The following is a 19683-nucleotide window of genomic DNA, read 5'->3' on the forward strand; positions in this document are numbered from 1 at the left end:
TTTAGTGTTGCTCTGAGTATTCCCACTTCTCTTAAAATAGATTTCTTTGGCAGAAGACTTAATCCTCCAGTTTAGTACAGAGTAACTTAAATTACTTACGGCATTGGTGCACCAGCAACAATTCACATTTGTCTAATGCCTTTAAAGTGGAAAATCTTTGAGGTGCTTCACAGAAGAAGGGATATATACTTGGCCTCTGAAAGGAGAGTTAAGAAATGTGTGGGGAACTTCCAAAGAGAAGGAGATAATGGAAGCAAAAGAAAGAAATGAGGTTAGAGATGGGCAAGCATATGGAGACTGGGAGAAGTTGCTATGATGGACTAAGGGAATGAGGACCTGGAAGGTTGTCCAGAGGGCAGAAGAGAAGTGGAGCTGAGGAAACTGCATAAAATGACTCAATCTTAAAGACAAAGAAGGAAATCCTGATCATCAAAAACTAGTGGCAGGTTTTTTTTGTTGACCGTGATGTATTGCAGATGGATTAAGGCCTGTCGCTGACTTTGTAGAATTAAATCCCTTGTGATCGCTCAGTGATAGTCCTGATTGCTTCAATATCATTTCTATTCAGTGAAATAAAAACTACAGCACAAAATAACTTCTCATTCAGCAGACTGACCTTCAACCAAATGTGCTGAGAATTAAAATGTCATCTGGTGTACCAAAATGTGTTTTATTAATGAGAAAACATTACAAGGATATGTTCAGGGGAATTGGTCACTGCCATTATCCCACACTAAAACTCACCACCAAGGGCTTAACATTTTCTTCCGCAACTGAGTCAGAGTCAGATCACTTTTTCCAACATTTGCAATAAATAAAATATTTTCCTTCTCTAAATCAGCAGTCTAATTTCTAGACCAAGAAAATTATTGAATTGGTATCAAATTAGATCAGTAATATTCATGAAGTACACATTTAATGGAACATGCTGTAACTATCAAACTCCATATGCTTGTAGAACAAGCATGAAACACAGTGAACTGAAGATGACATGGGTAAAAAATAAAAGTCATAAGCAAGACTGATTACTTCTGAAATGAGTGTTCAGCAATACAGTGACTCCACTATTTCTCAGGCAAGATATGGTCCTAAATTAGCACAGCCATTTCTTCATCAAACTTATATGAAAAAGCAACTTCCGTAACATGGATTCTGTGAAGAAAATGACTGCATGAGAATATTCTTTATGAAAACCTATTTTAAAGTCAAAATCTGATTTTAGTAAATCTTATATTTGTGCACCTGACTTATTTTGGCTTTTACTTTACTTGGGCATAATGATGGGGAAGTAACAAATTTCAAATTATCACTCTTAAATCCACCACCTTCAACTTAATGTTTCACAAGTCTCAAGTATAACAATCTATCATGTCTCATCCTATTTTACCACTTCCATATTGGTGGTATTTTCCAATTCAATGTCCTCCTCTCCTGAAAGTGGTGACTCTACTTGGGTATGGTTAATAGTTTCTGAAGCCCTTTGGATCTTACCCAAGTAATTATTCTGACAACCAAGCCTAGACCTTCATTGCTGGTTTGGTTATTCAATTGTGAGGGAGATTCACAGCCAGTCCAACTTGTTCTCACCTGACACAGCCATGCAAACTTTCAAAATTGGGTCAGAATATTGATTGGAATGGAAAGAGTGGTTGATTTTCCCTCTCAGTAGCCAAAAGACACTGAGATAGAAGATGGACCTGATTGCATGCACTTCATAAACAAAAAAACGGGCTCATTAAGGACCAATTCCAGAGACCAATAACCTACACACACAATATACTTGAAAGACAAAAACAGAAAATGCTGGAAAAATTGAGCAGGTCTAACAGCATGTATTGAGAGAAAAAAAACACAGGGTTAACATTTCAAGTCCGTATGACTCTTCTTCAGAGCTGCTCTGAAGAAAAGTCATACGGGCTCGAAACGTTAACTCTGTTTTTTTCTCTCCACAGGTACTGTTAGACCTACTGAGTTTTCCAGCATTTTCTGTTTTTGCTTCAGGTTTCCAGCATCCGCAGTATTTTGCTTTTACACTTGAAAGACGTTTGACTCAATATTGTTTCAGATTATTTTCCAGGTGTCTAATGTGGCCACCTGAAATAGGCACTAGGCCCCTTTCATGAGTAAATGAGGGGACTGCCGCCCATTTTAGAACCGCTATGGGTAACTGGGCCAGCTTTGGGCAGAGTATGCATTGGGTCTGCTCTACTTAGGTTTACTAGGTGTAGGTACACCCCGCCACCAATAGGTAAGTTTAATTTAAAATCTGACATGCAGCCAGCTCCACAGCACTCTTGAGGGCCATTCCCATGCCATGATTGGTCTTTTTTTGGTTCTCCTTCTCCCAAACACAGGCTTACTGTCGCTCTGCTGCCGGACAGGCAAACAGTGGCACATTCATCTTTGTAAAGCAGCCCAGTTGCCCCTGGCAACTTGGCAGGAAGCAGCTGGTGGTTTAGACTAATAACATTAATGAGACCCAAGGTCCAGTTTTGGATCATTCACAGGCATCTCCATTGGGGCGTGCACATTGTGCGTACCCTTTTCATACCCAAAAACATGCTTAAAGGAACTTCTATCGCACTGAGGCCAATTATATTTGATACCCAGCATGCCAGGTGAGATAAGAAATGTACATTTATTCAGCAAATTATTTCATTCTTTCTAGCAACATTTCTCTTTATCACTCCTCTCTGGAATTTTCAAACCTCCTGTAATTCCCAGAACACTCCAGGGTTCTTCCTCTAGCTGCTGTATCTCCACTTGCTTCATGGAGCCACTGCTGAAAAGTAATGAGAGAAATATCACGGTAGCCTGTTTTTGGTGGTGCTGATTTGGATAAGTGTTGGCTCAGATGTTTGGAGAACTCCACTGCTCTGCTTTAAAGAGTGCCATGGGATAGTTCACATTCACCCGAGTGGGTGGATGGGGTTCCAGAATAAATGCACCTCTGCACCTTACTTCACTATAGGTCATCTTTGATTACATGCTCAAGTCTCTGGAGGAGGGCTTGAATCTTCTGCCTCAGAAGTGAAAGCATTATCACTTAGCCAAAACTAAAATATTTGAAGGCAAGATGAAGCATAGGGGACTTAAGCATCAAGCACTTTTGGTCATATGTGGAATTCTGCACCTGCACAAACAGGCCTATGCAATTGAGCACCTCACAATGACCCGATGAACACCATAAGGATTCAAAAAAGCATTCATGCAGATTTTTATACATGTATTTAGTAACATTGGATAGACTAAGAATGCAACGATCACCACATTTGACCATCTTTTGTCTTCTGCAGTTAGGGGGGAGTGGCAGTCTAAGTTGTTGACTTCCCTACCATTACTGTCAATGATATCCCATAATGTTTGATGGACATTTGAGTTTAAGGTCAAAGCTTCAGAAATTCTCAATGCAGCATCTTCAGCAACTACTGAGAAATTGTTCATGAAAGGTGGAGGACTGAATTGGAGAAACAATGGCAGTTTTTAATTCTAATAATATAATACCCACCTTTATAAAGCCTCTTTTCACACTGAAACATCTGAAACTGCTTCACACAATGAATTACTTTTGAAGTGTAGCGACTTTTGTATATTCACCAGATTTATTGTCATGAAGCAATGTTTTGAAACAAGGGTTTGAGAATTATCAGGGCGTTAGTATTATATACTTTCTCTGAAAAGAAACAAATCTGAAGAGTAAAAGCCTAACATGCTGAGATGGCATGGCACATCAATTGTAAAACAGAAAGAAATGCTAACCTTTTGGATGTTACCCTTTGTGAGAATTGGAGGGGAGAATATGATCCTTCATGAGAACTAGAAGGTTATATTATGTTGATGGAGAATCCTGTTGGCACAGGAGTGTTTGATAATTGTATTCAAAAGGAACAGAACTGCCAATGCTGGTTGGAGACATTCCTTGGTGTTTAATAATGTGGCACTCTGACCAGATGACATCTAATCACTAGGCTTCCACAAATGTTACTGCTGTTTGTGAGCCCTTGCTGTGTGCAAACGTGCCCCCTCATTACAATAACACTACCCTTTAAAAGTACATTGTTGGTTGTGAAGCACTTTGGGACATCCTAAGGTCATGAAAGTTGCAATAAAAAAAAACTTCATTTTCATGTCTTATTTCATCATCTCCTTTGTTAAAGGTTGATGGTTCACCTCTTGGTCCTCTCTTTCTATGGTAATTTCTCTCTGGATGTTAAATTTGTGCAATATGTGGCAGGTGCATTTGTTTTGGAGAATTTTGTTAAGGGCAGAACTTCCCCCCTCACCTCCCCAGTCTCAGTCAATCAGTCCAAACAACAGAGTCTATGCTTCACCATGTTAATGATGTGGTCCACCTGAATTCAGGATAAAGGTATGAAATCCCTGGTAATTGTAATCTGTGCTTTTTTATGGGTTTCTTAATGGGGTAAGTAGCATTGGTTGCAGTGTGTATCCTTACTCCCAGAAGCCATCTGCCTGCTTCTTTTGCCACAAAAAGAGGATTCTTTGTCTGTTTCCAATGTATTGTGTTCACTTGCATGATTTGGTTCTTGCTATCCAAGATGGCTGACAATAATTCTCCATCTTAACTAATACTTTCATATTCATATAAGCCTTGATATTATTGCTGTTAAGTCTGGGTAATGAATGTTGCACTTTTGTATAACCTGGTAAAAGTGTCGGGCCTTCATGAGCCACTATCTCCTTTCTATGATTAAACTGAATTAAGTGACTCCGGTGATAAATAAAAAACTTCCAAATCACTTTTCTATAATTTATTCATTCATGGGATATAAGCCATCCCTAATCCTTCTTCAACTGCTGCAGTCCATCTGGTGTAGGTAGGTACACCCACAATGCTGGGAGGGAGGGAGTTCCAGGATTTTGATCCAGTGACAGTGAAGGAACGGTGAGATATTTCCAAGTCAGGATGGTGTGTGGCTTGGAGGGAAACTTGCAGGTGGTGGTGTTCCCGTGTATCCACTGCCCCTGTCCTTCTAGGTGGTAGCGGTCATGGGTTTGGAAGGTGTTGTCGAAGGAGCCTTGGCGATTGCTCCATCTTGTAGATGGTACACACTGCTGCCACTATGAGTTGGTGGTGGAGGGAGGGAATGTTTAAGGTGATGGATGGGGTGCCAATCAAGCGGGTTTTGTCCTAGATGATGTCAAGCTTCTTGAATGTTGTTGGAGCTGCACTCATTCAGGCAAGTGGAGAATATTCTATCACACCCCTGATTTGTGCCTTACGAATGGTGGACAGGCTTTGGGGAGTCAGGTGAGTTGCTCTGCAGAATTCCCAGCCTCTGACCTGTTCTTGTAGCCACGTTATTTATATGGTTGGTCCATTTCAGTTTCTGGTCAATGGTAACCCCAAGATGTTGATGGTGGGGATTCACTGCTGGTAATGCCATTGAATGACATGGGGAGATGGTTGGATTCTCTCTTGTTGGAGATGGCACGAATGTTACATGCCACTTATCAGCCCAAGCCTGAATGTTGTCCAGGTCTTGCTGCATATAGATACTGAAGCAATCCGCGCCCAAGGAGTTGTGAATGGTGCAATGATCAGCAAATATTCCCACTTCTGACTTTAAAATGGAGGGGAGGTCATTGATGAAGCAACTGAAGATGGTTGCACCGAGGACACTACTCTGAGGAACTCATGCAACCATGTTCTGGGACTGAGATGATTGACCTCCAATGACCACAACTATCTTCCTTTGTGCTAAGCATGACTCCAGCCGATGGAGGGCTTTCCTCCTGATTCCCAATGACTTCAGTTTTGCTAGGACTCCCTGATACCACATTTGAAAATGCATCAGTACATAGAAGACTGAGTGATCTAGTCAATGTCTCTAGTGGTGGTTTGGAAGGATCAGACAGTTTAGAAATGAAAGACTGTAGTCATATTTTATATATAAATTCACGCCTTTCTTTTTCTTTCTTTAGAACAGTGACAGCAATGCCTGTGCTGCAATTTGTCCCCAAGACATGGTCAAGGAATCTTTACAACTCAATCTCAGCTTCAGCAGTTAATCACTGAAGGTTTCAGCCAATCATGTCCTGGCCTCTACCCACTGGTCTTAGAAATAGTTGTTAAAGTCATTATCCCAGGCTGGGACCTACCCTTTGCATTGTGCAAAGGAGCCTTCTGGCTGGCTATGTGCCACATAGAGAAAATGGAATAGAATGGCATCTTGAACAGCAAGATGTCTCAGTGGTGCTTTGGAAGACAAATTGGGGGGTAGTATTAACCTAACTCACCCAGCAGGGAACTGAAGGGATCAGATCATTTTGCACCCCAGATGACTTTATTTTACATTGAAGTCAATAGCAAGTTAAATTAGACAGCGTGCAAAAGATCATGTAAAAATGATCACATTAGTTTCCCACTGGGCAGATGAGGTTAAAATTACTCCCAATGTATGCTTTCTCTGACAATAATACAAATATTTGAGGCTGGAAATAACAGTCCCGGGGATGGTTATCTAGTTAACGCTTCAGAACATCACTGTGTGGACAAAAAGGATCAAACTCAGAGAGGTCCTTCCCAAATAATAACTGTCTTGAGCTTTTTGCTGACCAGATTACTTTTACGTAGCCCTGGGAGTTTATTTCCTACACGCTAATTCTGGCAGTTCAAAAACACAAGTTAAAACAAACGTTAATTTTGACACAAATCTATTGTATATGGGCAAGCAGCTCTAACAAAACAAGCAAACAAAATAAGAAAATGAGTAATTTTGGTCTGGGGTTAATTTACACACAAAAGATTAAAATTAGGAAGTCTAAATGAAGCTCTTACATTTTCTTTTGCAAAGCTTACAAAAAATTGTGGAAAATTATAACTTTCTGACTATATACTATCTTACAAATCAGATGTTTAAGTCTATTGTTCAATTCATTGAGGTGCACTCTCAAAGCATGGTTGCCTTTTCAAAAGGCACCATCATTGAATTATCTCTCAGAGTTATCCACTGAGTCTTTAGTTGAAAGTTAATACCATCCTGAGTCCCTAGGTTACTTCATTATTTCTGTCCCATAAAGTGCATCCTTAACATTTCAGACTTATCATCATGTTCTACAAAAAGGCCACCATATCCCTCGCCTTTTTCACAAGGTTTTCCTCAGGAAAGAGGTTAGTGTTCTACACAAACACTAAATTTCATTATTCTTTCATGCATTTGAATAGGGCCACGGTGATTCAATTAATGGCTGCCTCAGGGTTGTCATTACAATGATACACTTCCAGCTCTTTGCATAACTTTAACCTCTGTGATGGGAATTAGATGCCTCCTTTCAGTGTTTGAATTTAATATATTTGAAGATATTGTAGCTGTTCCTTCAATTTACTGGCTTGTTCTTCTTTATACTGAGCCTTATGTATTTCTATTCCATTTCAGAACCATTTCTAGTCACATGTAGAAGAGCAACAGATGTAGCATATGCTTCCAAAATCTATTGATTACACTAACTTTATGTTACTAGCCAGTAAAACAAAAGCATCCATATTGGCTGGTACAATTGTACTGGCTTGTGCCCCTGCACACAACAAAATAACTGGGAGCTATTTGCCACTTTGCCATGAGGAGCCTTGAAGCCCTGTTGAAGAAGTAAGCCTCAATGTGTCTGCAGCAGCTGCATTGTGTTGCTTGAACTTGCATTCTGCCTTTGGAGCTGCCTCTGAAGGAAGATCTACAATAATCAGATGACCACCCCAAGCAAAAATATGTAAATAAGCCACAAACTCCATCACCAGAATATAAAAGAGAACATACTCTTTCTATATTATCCTGAATCTTCCATTCAGTAGTTGCAAAGAAAATTATTGTTTAATAAGTTAAACAGCTGATTGGAGAGTAATAAATAACGATAGGAATTCAGAAATTAAGGCTAAGATGACAACAGTCAGGTAAAATAGCTTTCAGCCTCTAAAGTGGGAATACTTAACTGGTTTTGTGTGATAAATAACTACAGGTCAAATTCATTTGGAGTCTGGATTTCCAATTTCCTAAGTCAATTTCTTCACTTACCCAAGTTTCATCATCTTCAGTCCAACTAAGTTAAATTACATCTTTTCTCTCACTATTTGTGGATTTTGTACTAATTTCTCTACTTTACTCTCCTTCAAATTACTGTTACAAACTTCTCCTCTCAGTTTTCAAAAATTCTTTTATGAGCTAAACTTTCATCATGTTAAAAGTATATATTATGCCTGATCATCAGAATTGTTAATGTTTCTGCAATGTTATTTGTGCAGCAATTTAAATATTACCAAAGATAAAGTAAAATACAAACAATACCTAATAACAACTAACTCTCGGAACAGCAAAAAGCATTTAGGCATAAACAAACACAGCACAGTTGGTAAAAATAGACCAAATAGTTCTACACATCTGAAAAGTTGACATTGTTTGATCATTTTCCAAAATAATAAAACACATTAGCATTCAGTTGTGTACACACTATGTAAAAGGAGCAGTAATGTTTTGTAAAACATACATAGAATAATTATGGAATAAAGGAAGTTATTGTTAAACCAGTTGAAACATCGAATGACTGCAGATGCGTGGGAACACCTTCACCTCCAGGTTCCCTCTACATAATCTCAATTTAAACATATATTGCCATCGTTGCCGGGTAAAGATCTTGTAACTATGTACTTCACAGGACCTTGCCAGCACCTTCACCACTTGGGCTGCATTTAAGAAGGCAGCCCACCACCATCTTATCAAAGAGGACTATGGAGAACTAACCCAAACTATCACATTACAAAAGCTTAAGTGGTACAAAGTTTTCCCGAGCTGTCAATGTAACAATGCCTCCAAAGATACCAAAGCAGGTTGTCTGACATCCTTTTAAGAACTGAGCCTGCAAGAAAACTTTCAGCTGATGGTGCTGCTGATAGATTAAGCCTTGCACATTGTATGCACTTCCTGCAGTGTTACACTCTGATTCCCTGTGATCTCCCATGGGTTTCCTCATGGTGGGTCAGAAGAGTCCAGGAAAGAAAGTGTGAAAGGAAATATGTATGGCACTTCCATAAAGTGTACACAATGCACCAGACTTATAATCTGTCAGCATTATTAGTGGAGAGTTTGTCCTCAAAAACCCCCACACAGCCCAATTTGTTATCTGTGGGAAAGCATCACTATGTTGACAATAGGGAAAACGTACATATAGTATAAATGAAAACGTCCTGCTCTTTTTCGAAATATAATGGAAACTTTTACATCCCTGAGAGAGGGCGGATCATGCATGTCTCATCTGAAAGACAGCACCTCAGACAGTGTAGTACTCTCTCTGTACAGCACTGTGGTGTCAGCCTAGGCCAAGTGCTCAAGTCTGTGGAATGGGGCTGAACTCATGATCTGCTGATTCGAGGCAAGAGTGCTGCCACTGAATCACACTGACGCACAGATCCTTTACTGATGACAGAGTAACTGTATGCACACAAATCTTGTTAAATTCACATTTGTCCAAGAGTGCATGGCGAATAAAAATGGTAGTTTCAATATAACAGAATTCAAATGAGGTTACTAAAGCATAATGTTAAAAGGGAATTATTGACCATAGTTTAATATAGTTTATTGCTATACAATGTTCTTGTGTAAATAGGTTTACTGAGTGAAATGGTATGTGAAAGTGCCAGATGCTGAGGAAAAACAGGAAGTGTCTTTTGCAGATCATAATTTCCATAAGAGCCTTTACCAAAGTAGTTACATATAATTTATGATTAGATAGGACTAATTTGTCAGCTTTTATTTTCTCTGCCTTTTTTTTTCTCCCCTTCCAAAGGCATTGATTTAGTATTGGAGCATCATTCCTGGGTGACAGGCAACTCCAGTTTTTTTTCCCATGTCTGAAGAATAGCAATAAATTTCAGCAAGATATTTGACAACAGACACCATTGCTGTCATCTACAGGTATACACACAGTAGGTGTCACCAATAGTGATCAGGAGCTACTTATCCCCTCCCAAGCCCAGTCAGAGCAGCATCTCCCTCAGTTAAGACCAGAAATTTAGAAACACACCTAGGTACAATCCTGGTGTGAAGGATTCAAGCTAATCACTATAGAGTATTATTATAAAACACAATTTTTAAAACTGTCAAACAATTTAAAAAAAATAACATATTTAATCTCAGAGTTAAAAATGAATTTGAGTTAACCTTGGTTTTAACTGAATAGCTAATTTGAGCCATATTGTTGCCAGCATTGCTAAGTATTTAAAGCCGCCAGAAAAACGATTAGCCATTAAATGAATAAATTAGTATGAGGAGTATTGGCGGTTATACATTGTTAGAATAAACAACATTATACTGAGACAGTCAAGAGGTACTCAAAAATCTTATCAAAATCTTACCTGAAAATTTAAGGAAAAGTAAAGTTAACCTTCAAGTCATTCCCAGCCTTTAGTAAAGGGAATGAGTTCCTAAGGACAATATTGGGTGTAAATAAATGGAGGGAATCCTGTTTGACCCTGAAATCTGCTTCCAAATGGTTCAAACTTTCCAATTCTCCCCGCTCCCCTTACTCTTGGGCTTTCCCTCCCATATTGCATTCCTGTCCATGCCTTTCTTCCTCCTTTCTGCATTGTTTCCACTATCAACATGCGTTAAATTAACCACCAGGAAGATTTGCATGTTAATCACGAGCTAATTTTAATTAATAGACATCTCTAATTTTATTGCAAAACTAAGTACAAACTACTGAACACATTACTTCCATAATTCATTATTTAAAAGTAATCTCAATTTATTAATAGCGAATTGCTAGCAGAAACTGAAAGAAATGGGAAAGAGGAAATTGCACATGACCATCTCTGGCAGGCTATTTCTATTGTTTGGAAGCAAGTCAGGAGGATATTCCTGGTCTGTGCATCAACGTAATTAAAATGGGCAACACCAAGTGCCACAGGGGAGTGTAGTAATTAAAATTAAAGAAAAACACTTCGGCTTCGTTGGTAGCCTAGTGAGCCGAATGACCCAATCCTGCTCCTAGTTTCTATGTTTCTATGTAACAAAGCCATATTTAAATATTACGCTGCAAAAGCAGAAGGTGCCCAATTTGAATGGGTGAAGTTATCTGATCCTCAGCCTGGGCATTAATCAGGGCGACACCAGCTCTTAGCTAGAGAAGTTGGAGAGAAACCGTCTGGGTTTATGCTTCTGATCACTGTGCTTCAACTGTGATGTCCTCCATGGTGAAAGGCCTGCCAACAACTGTTGTCGTGGCTCACAATGAGGAATGGTTACTTGGGCACAAAACTGGAGAGCAAAGGTTGAGACTGTACTCCAGATAGAGTCAGGATCAAATGAAGATATTTGAAAAGCCAATTGTAGGGCAAAAGGCCACTGCTTTGTTCAATTTTTGAAAGTCTGCCTGTTGGATCACCAGCAGAAAAATAGAGCTGGGAATTCTCCAAACATTTTTAAAGCATATGCCTGGCTCTCCACAACAAGTATATTTATTAAAAAAAAGTCACATGGAAGCATCAGTGTATCAATTCCTACACCACAGTCCATTTTCGATGGAGAAAAAAATTGAATATTCATTTGTACTTACAGTTATTCCCCAACAAATCTTCATCTGCCAAAACATATAAAGCAACCTGAAAACCTCCATGTGCACAGAGGAAGAGAATACTGGTTCCCAGCAGCGCTTTGATTAAACGACCCGTGTGGCCTAGAGAAAGAAAGTGCAATTATAACCAAATAATGAAAAACAACTGGATGATACTGTGAAGCAACCTCCAAAAAGCAGCAGAATTGAACCTAAATGTTTTAGATCATACTTTTAATCAATTAAATCAGATTCAGCAACTTGAATGAATATTTTCCCCATTTCTTTCTATTTCTGCATCCTCTAAGTTTCCAAGTGCCATACACGACTTCCTGTTGGAAGCTTGGGTAAGCAGCCTCGTGCCTTTGTGGTGTGTATGATGCACCTATTGACTGGAAAATCTCACTAAGCCACCAGAGGAATCTATTCATGGGGGATAATGCAGACTCACTTCCTAGAGTACATTACCAGCTGCAGCTCTTAATGTTGGAAAAAACACCATAGGAGAGAAATTTTATCTTTCCAGCGGGAACTTGCTTTGTCGAGTTGATTTTCCATCTAGGAGAGGCAGCAGAAGGCCATGGGAATTTAGAACGGTCAGTCCTAATTTGAATGCCATCCACTTCCCAACTGGAATGGGCCCGGAGGGCGCACAGCCAGGTGGCAAGGGTTGGGCAAGTGGCAGGGTGTGGATTTCTCAGAGCCCTGCTGGAGGGAAGATGGGGCAGGAGATCCTGAACTTTCCTTGTGGGGCCCATAGGAGCAGCACTCCAAGCCCCACAAAGGAAAGTTTTGGCCTTGTCTCTTCAGGCCAGCTGTCGATCTGCTTTTGGTTAATAAGACAGACATAGCAGCTTCACCAATCAGCCCTGGTTAAAATTGTAGTCTTATTGACATCCCCAATTTACATAAATGTATGAGGTTTGCACTTGCTCTCAGTCTGAAGGACTGCAGGTTTAACATTGCAACAATCCAAAATGGTCAAGATTTGAGCAGATAGGTTGCTGCTTGTTTCTGCCTAGTTACCAGATGAGTAAGATTAAAATCAACCTCAACATTTATACTGTGATACTGTTTCTATAGCGACCAGACCGACATTAAAAACAACTGCTTATTTACAAGCTTTTACACACACAGCCCATATAGGTCTTTCAGACATCCCACTTCCTAAGGTCTGTAGCCCCATCCTTATGTCTGTCCTTAACTTCCTGTTGTCTGGAGGATGTAACCCATCTCTGCTCTGTTGCTACTAAACTAGATTAATATATTCACATAGCCCTGTGACCATAGATAACTATACAGCTGCAATTTCAAAGTATAAATAAATTAGGCAGGGATATTAGAAATGTAAAACAGTGCATAATCTAGCATTTCAGCTGGGTCTGGCACTGGTAAAGCCATTTCACGTTGTTACTATGCGGGAGGCAGCCATCAAACCAAAAAGACTTTCTGCCTATCACACGAATGAATAATGTGATATATGAATTTCATTGCTAGTCAGATGCCAGATATGTAGGCCATACATCCCAACGACTGGCAGATCATATCAAATAGCACGTCCCTTCGGCTGTTCACAACAGGCAAAGTACTGACCGTACTCAACCAGCCCGTGCTTGCAAAACTCAAAACATAGTGTCCAACATTAGATGTGATTCTGCAATTGGACAACACTTGGACAATTGGACAACACTTGCTAAACTTTCTCGATTGTGCTAAGAATTACAGTGAAAACCAATGTGAGATTATCCGCTTGGCTCATAGTATGACTTGCTTGTGCATGCGAGAAGCAGCATTTATTCGCAAAAAAGGCCCTGTCTTTTGCAGATAGATGGAACATGTCCATGCATTGCACCATTTTCAACTAAGCAAAAGCTTGGGGGACAGCCATTCCATGGTTCATTCCCCTGGCAATGCCTTAATCAATCAAGAGTCAACCAGCCTGATTTGAATTTGAATAAAAGCTTGGCAGTTCACTGTTCCCTGGCGCACTCTTTATGGCAACGCCTCTAGCAGAGTCCGCTTGCCAACCAAACAGTACTCTCTTCTCATGCAGTATAAATTGTTGTTTACTATTAGCATTCTTGTGAACTGTCCTGATGAGTGCAAGACAAAAAGCTCCGACAACATGTTTCTTTTTTACAGTAATACTAAATTAAGAGAGTGAGAACGGGCAGTTAATAATGGAAAATAATGAAATGGCAGGTGAACTGAACAGATATTTTGCATCTGTCTTCACTGTAAAGGATGTAAATAAAATTCCAGAAATAACTGTGAATCAGGAGGTGAAGAGAAGGGAGGAACTTAAAACAATCACAATCACCAGGGAAAGGGTACTGAGAAAATTATTAGAACTAAAAGCTGACAAGTCCCCAGGTCATGATGGACTTCATCCTAGGGTCTTAAGGAAGTGTCTGCTGAGATAGTAGATGCATTGGTTTAAATTGTCCAAATTTCCCTAGACTCTTAACAGATTGTAAAATAGCAAACATGACTCCTCTATTCAAAAAATGAGACAGAAAACCGGAAACTAAGGCAGCTTAACCCCTATTGTAGATACATTGTTGGAATCTATTATTAAGGAGGTTATAGCAAGACACTTAAAAAAATCTCAATGCAATCAGGGAGAGTGAACATGGTTTTGTGAAAGGGAAATCTTCTTTGACTAATTTACTGGAGTTCTTTGAGGAAGTAACAAGTAACATTGATTAAGGGGAACTTGTGGATGTGCTGAACTTAGATTTCCTGAAGCCATTTGACAAGGTGCCACATCAAAGGTTACTATACAAAATAAGAACTCATGGTGTAGGGGATAACATGTTAGCATGGATAGGGGATTGGTTAGCTAATGGGAAACATAGAGTAGGCATAAATGGTCATTTTCAGGTTAGCAAAATGTGATGAGCAGAGTGTCACAGGGATCACTGCTGCAGCTCCAACCATTTACAATTTATATCAATGACTTGGATGACAGGACCGAATATATGGTGGCCAAATTTGCTGATGAAACAAAGATAGGTAAGAATGTAAGTTGTGAAGAGAAAATAAGGAGTCTGCAAAGACATATAGATAGATTAAGTGAGTGGGCAAAAAATTGACAGATGGATAAAAGATGGGAAACTGTCAATTTACCCACTTTGGCAAGAGGAATAGAAAAGCAGGATATTATTTATATAGAGATAGAGAATGCAGAACTCTGAGGTACAGAGGGATCGGGGTGTCCTGGCACATAAATCAGGAAAAGTTAATATCTAGGTACAAGTGATTAGGAAGGCAAATAGAATGTTGTTGTTTATTGCAAAAGGAATGGGGAAGATAAAAGTAGGGATGTTTTGCTACAGTTGTACAGGGCATTGGTGAGGCCACATCTAGAGTACTATGTACAGTTTTGGTCTCCTTTTTTCAAAAAAAGGATATAAATGCATTAGAAGCGGTTCAGAAAAGGTTCAATCAACTGATACCTGGGATGGGGAGGGTTATCTTATGAGGAAAGGTTGGACAGGCTGGGCCTGTATCCATTGAAGTTTAGAAGAATGAGCGGTGATCTTTTTAAAACATAGAAAATCCTGATGGGACTTGACAGGGTGGATGCTGAAAGGATGTTTCCCTTTGTGAGAGAGACTAGAACTATGGGACACAGTTTAAAAATAAGGCGGTCTCCCATTTAGGACTAAGGTGAGAAGAAATGTTTTCTCTCAGAGGGTCAAGAGTCTTTGGAACTCCCTTCCCCAAAGAGCAGTGGATGCAGTGTCAATTAATATTTTTAAGCTAGAGGTAAATAGATTCTTGACTAATAAGGAAGTCAAAGGCTAACGTTGGTCGACAGAATGTGGAGTTGACATTACAATCAGATCAGCCATGATCTTATTGATTGGTGGAGCAGGCTCAAGAGGCCAGATGGCCTACTCCTGCTCCTAATTCGTATATTCATATGTTCTATGCTAACTGACATGTAATTTAATATCCAGTCCCAACTGACTGCCTTGGTGAGACCTACAAAAGTGGCATACAGGCCCATGTTTTGTTCTCTACACTTCTCCCAGATCTGTCTAAGCACAAAAGTCATGCCTGTAGTTCTCCTTTTGGGTTTGAATTTGCATTGAATTGCAGGGAGACTTTCTTCGGCTATTGTCGAAACAAGTCGATTTGACACTTTGGCCAAGACCAAAGACTTGGCCTGCATTGGAGAATGATGCCTCGGTGGTTTGAACAGATAAGACTTCTGTCCCTTGTTTTTGTAGAGGGAGACAATCACTGCATCTCAAAGGTGCTTAGGCACTGTCTCTTTCTCCCAGTATGCTGGAAACAGATCTACAAACATATTAAGGATCAGAGGCATTTATGGCACAGGAGATGGCCATTCGGCCCATCGAGTCCATGCCGGTTCTCCATGGAGCAATGTTGCCAGTCCTAATCAGCCGCTCTATCCCCTTAGCCCTATTTCCTTCAAGTGTCCATCCAATTTCCTTTTGAAATCATTGATCATCTCTGCTTCCACCACTTTCATGGGCAGAGTTCCAAGTCACTACCACTAGCTGTGTACTAAAGCTCTTCCTCACATTCCCCCTGCATCTCTTGCCCAAAACCTGGGTCCCCTAGTCCTTGTACCATCAACTAGTAGGAACGCTTTTTCCTTGTCTACCTTATCCAATCCTGTCACAATCTTGTGCACCTCAATCAATTCTCTCCTCAACTTCCTCTGCTCTAAGGAGAATAACCCCAGCTTCTCCAACCTAACCTTGTAGCTAAAATCCCCCATCACGGGAATCATTCTGGGAAATCTCTTGTACACCCTCTCAAGGCCCCTTACATCCTCCCTCAAGCGTGGTGACCAGAACTATTTCTAGTTGTGGCCCAACCAGAGCTTTATAAAGGTTCAGCATACCTTTCCTGATTTTGTACTCTATGCCTCTATTTATGAAGCCAAAGATTCTGTATGCTTTGCTAACCATTTTCTTAATATGGCCTACCACTCTCAAAGATCTAAGCACGTGTACCCCTAGATCTCTCTTGTTCCTGCATACTCTTTAGAATAGTGCCTTTAGGATTATCATTCCCCCCCCACCATTTGTCAACCTTGACTGAAATTGCATCTAACCTGGTGGTTTCGCATAATTTTAACTGTGCTGTAGTGGCCTTGATCTCTTCACAGGTTGTTGGTTCATCCAGCTCAGACTTCACCTCCCTTTGGGAGATCTTTGCAATGGACATCTCCCACACCATTCACTGGCCACCAGATAGGCATTCAAAATGTGTGCAAGATGGACTCTTTGTCGCTGAGCCAGATTGGGTCATCTGAAAATCTGAGTGATGTCCACACCTGCAGGAATGTCCATATTTAGATCTCAACGTTTCACAGGAGGATCTCATTATCTCCCATATTTACAACCATTTGTATCCTCTCAGTGACCACTATCCAGCAGTTGTTTTGGATGACTCAAAGGTTGGTTTGGTCATCGGGGCATGCAAGTAATCTATTGTAGCAGGAGTGTTTCTTTTGAAGAAGCTCTTGGATTTCCATGTCATTTTCATCAAACCAATCTTGGTTTTCTCTGGTTGAGAAGCCAACCACTTCTGCAGTTGCTTCTTGTAGGATGGATTTTAACTGTTCCCACTGCTCTGCTGGGTTAGTATCAGTTACTCTGGATTTGGTTCACTGCAGAGTCCGTCTTCAAGCTTGTCTGGAAAATTGCTTTTATTTCTGGCAGATGGAGTCCATGGACTTGTAGTTTTCTTGTTTATGGGTCTTTTGTATGATTGATTCTGATGGCAACGTTAGCTCGTACCAGCCTGTGGTTGATGCAATAATCAGCACTGGGCATAACTCTAGTGTGTGGTACATTCTGTCAGAATATAATCCAGTGTTATGAGCGTAGATACCTCCAAGTGGTCTTAAATTTGGCTTTCTACTGGAATCAGGAATTACTGAAGTTGAGTATATGCCCGGGCAGAATTCCAGCAGAAGTCAATCATTCACAGAATCACAGAATCTTTACAGTGCAGGAGGCCGCCTTTTGGCCCACCAAGTTTGCACTGGCTCAATCAGTGAGCATTCTACCTAATCCCACTCCCCTACCTTATCCTAGTAACCTTTCACATTCTCTCTTTTTAGACAGCAAGCCAATTCCCTTTTGAATACCTCGATTGAACCTGCCTCCACCACCCTTTCAGGAAGTTCATTCCAGACTCCAACCATCCCTGGAATTCTTATGAATCTTCTCTGTACTCTCCCCAATGCCTTCACATCCTTCCTCAAGTATGGTGCCCAGAACTGGATGCAGTACTCCAGATGGGGTCTTACTAGTGTCTTATACAAGTTTAACATGACCTCCTTACTCTTGTACTCAATGTCCCCATTAATAAAACCTAGAATACTATATGCTTTATTAGCTGCTCTCTCAACAGGCCTTACCACCTTCAATAACTTATGTACATATACACCGAGGTCCCTTTGTTCCTGCACCTCCTTTAGCGTTTCCCCTTTTATTTTATACTGTCGCTACAGTACACTGTCACTACAGTTGTTATATCTACCCAAGACTCCTTGCCAATGTTCTTGGTTGTGCCCAAATCTTGCACTGAAATCTCTACATATGATGAGCTTATCCTTGGAGCAATATTCAGCAGGAGGTTGTGCAGGTCATGGTAGAAGTCGCCTTTGGTTACTATATCGGCTTCTAGGGTAGGAGCATATAAATCCAAAACCCCATGTTAAGTAGTTTTGAATAATGTGGTTTCATTATTAACTAGTTAAATTACTCCTGATTTATCCATTGTACACTACATGCCCAGTTATGAAGGAGTTGGCAACCAGGTACAAAAGTTTTTTAAAAAATAATCGTCTGCACAGTTACCGGCTGGGTGAACCAATTCCCTGGAACTTCAGTTTAGATTGTGGTCCACACTCCCTCCGCCGGATCATGCTGATGGATGTCATTGCCCTTACACTGTAACAATTTGTCCCTCCCTCCCTCAGCTCTCAGGCTACTCCTCACCCCGAGCCCGCACTAAGCATCCAGCTTCTGCTCCTCTCTTGACAGCAAAGAACACAGTTAACTGGATCTGCACTAAGGGCTCTGCAGGATTCACAGCAGCAGGGGCACCAGCAGAGAAGCAGCTCACGGCCACTCGGATTCTCAGCCAGATGTCTCTCATGTCTCTGGCTTGGACAGCAGAATCCAAGGAGGTTGACCAAGAGCCCTACAGCTCCAACCCTGATCAGCACCGCCGAGTTCTGGATCTCTCGGTGTTCACTGAAGCGCTTGATGCGCTCCAGCACTATGGTGAAGCAGAGTTCCATGACTGCTCTCCATCACCTGGAGAGCAGTCACTGACTCTTCAGAAAGAAGACAGGCAGGGCTGAGAAGCTATACTGTAATGGAGGAGGAGATCGACATCCTGATCAGCGGTACAGAAGCTGATGTTCCCGGCTTGTTTGCTTCTTTTTTCTTTCATGGGATGTGAGCGTTGCTGGCTAGGCCAGCATTTTTATTGATCATCCCCAATTGCCCTTGAGAAGGTGGTGGTGGTGAGCTGCATTCTTGAACCGCTGCAGCCCATGTGGTGTAGGTACACACACACTGCTGTTAGGGAGGGAGTTCCAGGATTTTGTTAACGGTTAGACAGCAATCAGGAAAAACAAAACCTGTTCTATTTGGTTCCTTGCTACATCACTGGGAACGTAGTAGATGTATCTACATTGTGTTTTCTTTATTTCATGTTTATGATGCATACTGGGGCCTAAATCTTGAGTTGTGAAAACGCATCTCCTGATATAATATACATTGAAATGAAAAAGCTTGCTTTAATATAAATGGTTTTGATTTAAGTAGTGGTTTTCAGGAGTGTATCTACTATTTAAAACGAGGTATTCCTGTATGGCTGATAATATGGCAAACTGGATTAATCATCAAAGGGATTGGAGTTGATCAGAAAATCCAACAGGGAGGCTCTGAAGCATGCTGGCAATGTAGTTCTTAATCATAAATCCAATACCCATGAGATGTTGTTTATCATTCATAAGCTTCAATCCATTCAAAAATCTATTGCTAGCTTTCCTATCTTGCTGCACCCATCACCCTACCCTCACTGGCCTATATCGGGTTCCAGTTCCCCAGGCCTCAA

The 19683-nt window shown here is 40.6% G+C and overlaps 1 protein-coding gene across 5 annotated transcripts in view; it reads right to left on the reverse strand.

Moving 5' to 3' along the window:
• Positions 1–19683, reverse strand: part of piezo1 (piezo-type mechanosensitive ion channel component 1) — a 358563-nt gene that overhangs the window by 208594 nt on the left and 130286 nt on the right. For all 5 annotated transcript variants that reach the window (XM_041191993.1, XM_041191996.1, XM_041191992.1 and 2 more), the window contains one exon: positions 11566–11685. In XM_041191993.1, coding sequence (XP_041047927.1) covers positions 11566–11685 — 120 coding nt within the window. The remainder of the gene's footprint in view (positions 1–11565; positions 11686–19683) is intronic.

This window comes from Carcharodon carcharias, chromosome 7 (genome assembly GCF_017639515.1).
Source record: "Carcharodon carcharias isolate sCarCar2 chromosome 7, sCarCar2.pri, whole genome shotgun sequence".
NCBI classification, from domain to species: domain Eukaryota; kingdom Metazoa; phylum Chordata; class Chondrichthyes; order Lamniformes; family Lamnidae; genus Carcharodon; species Carcharodon carcharias.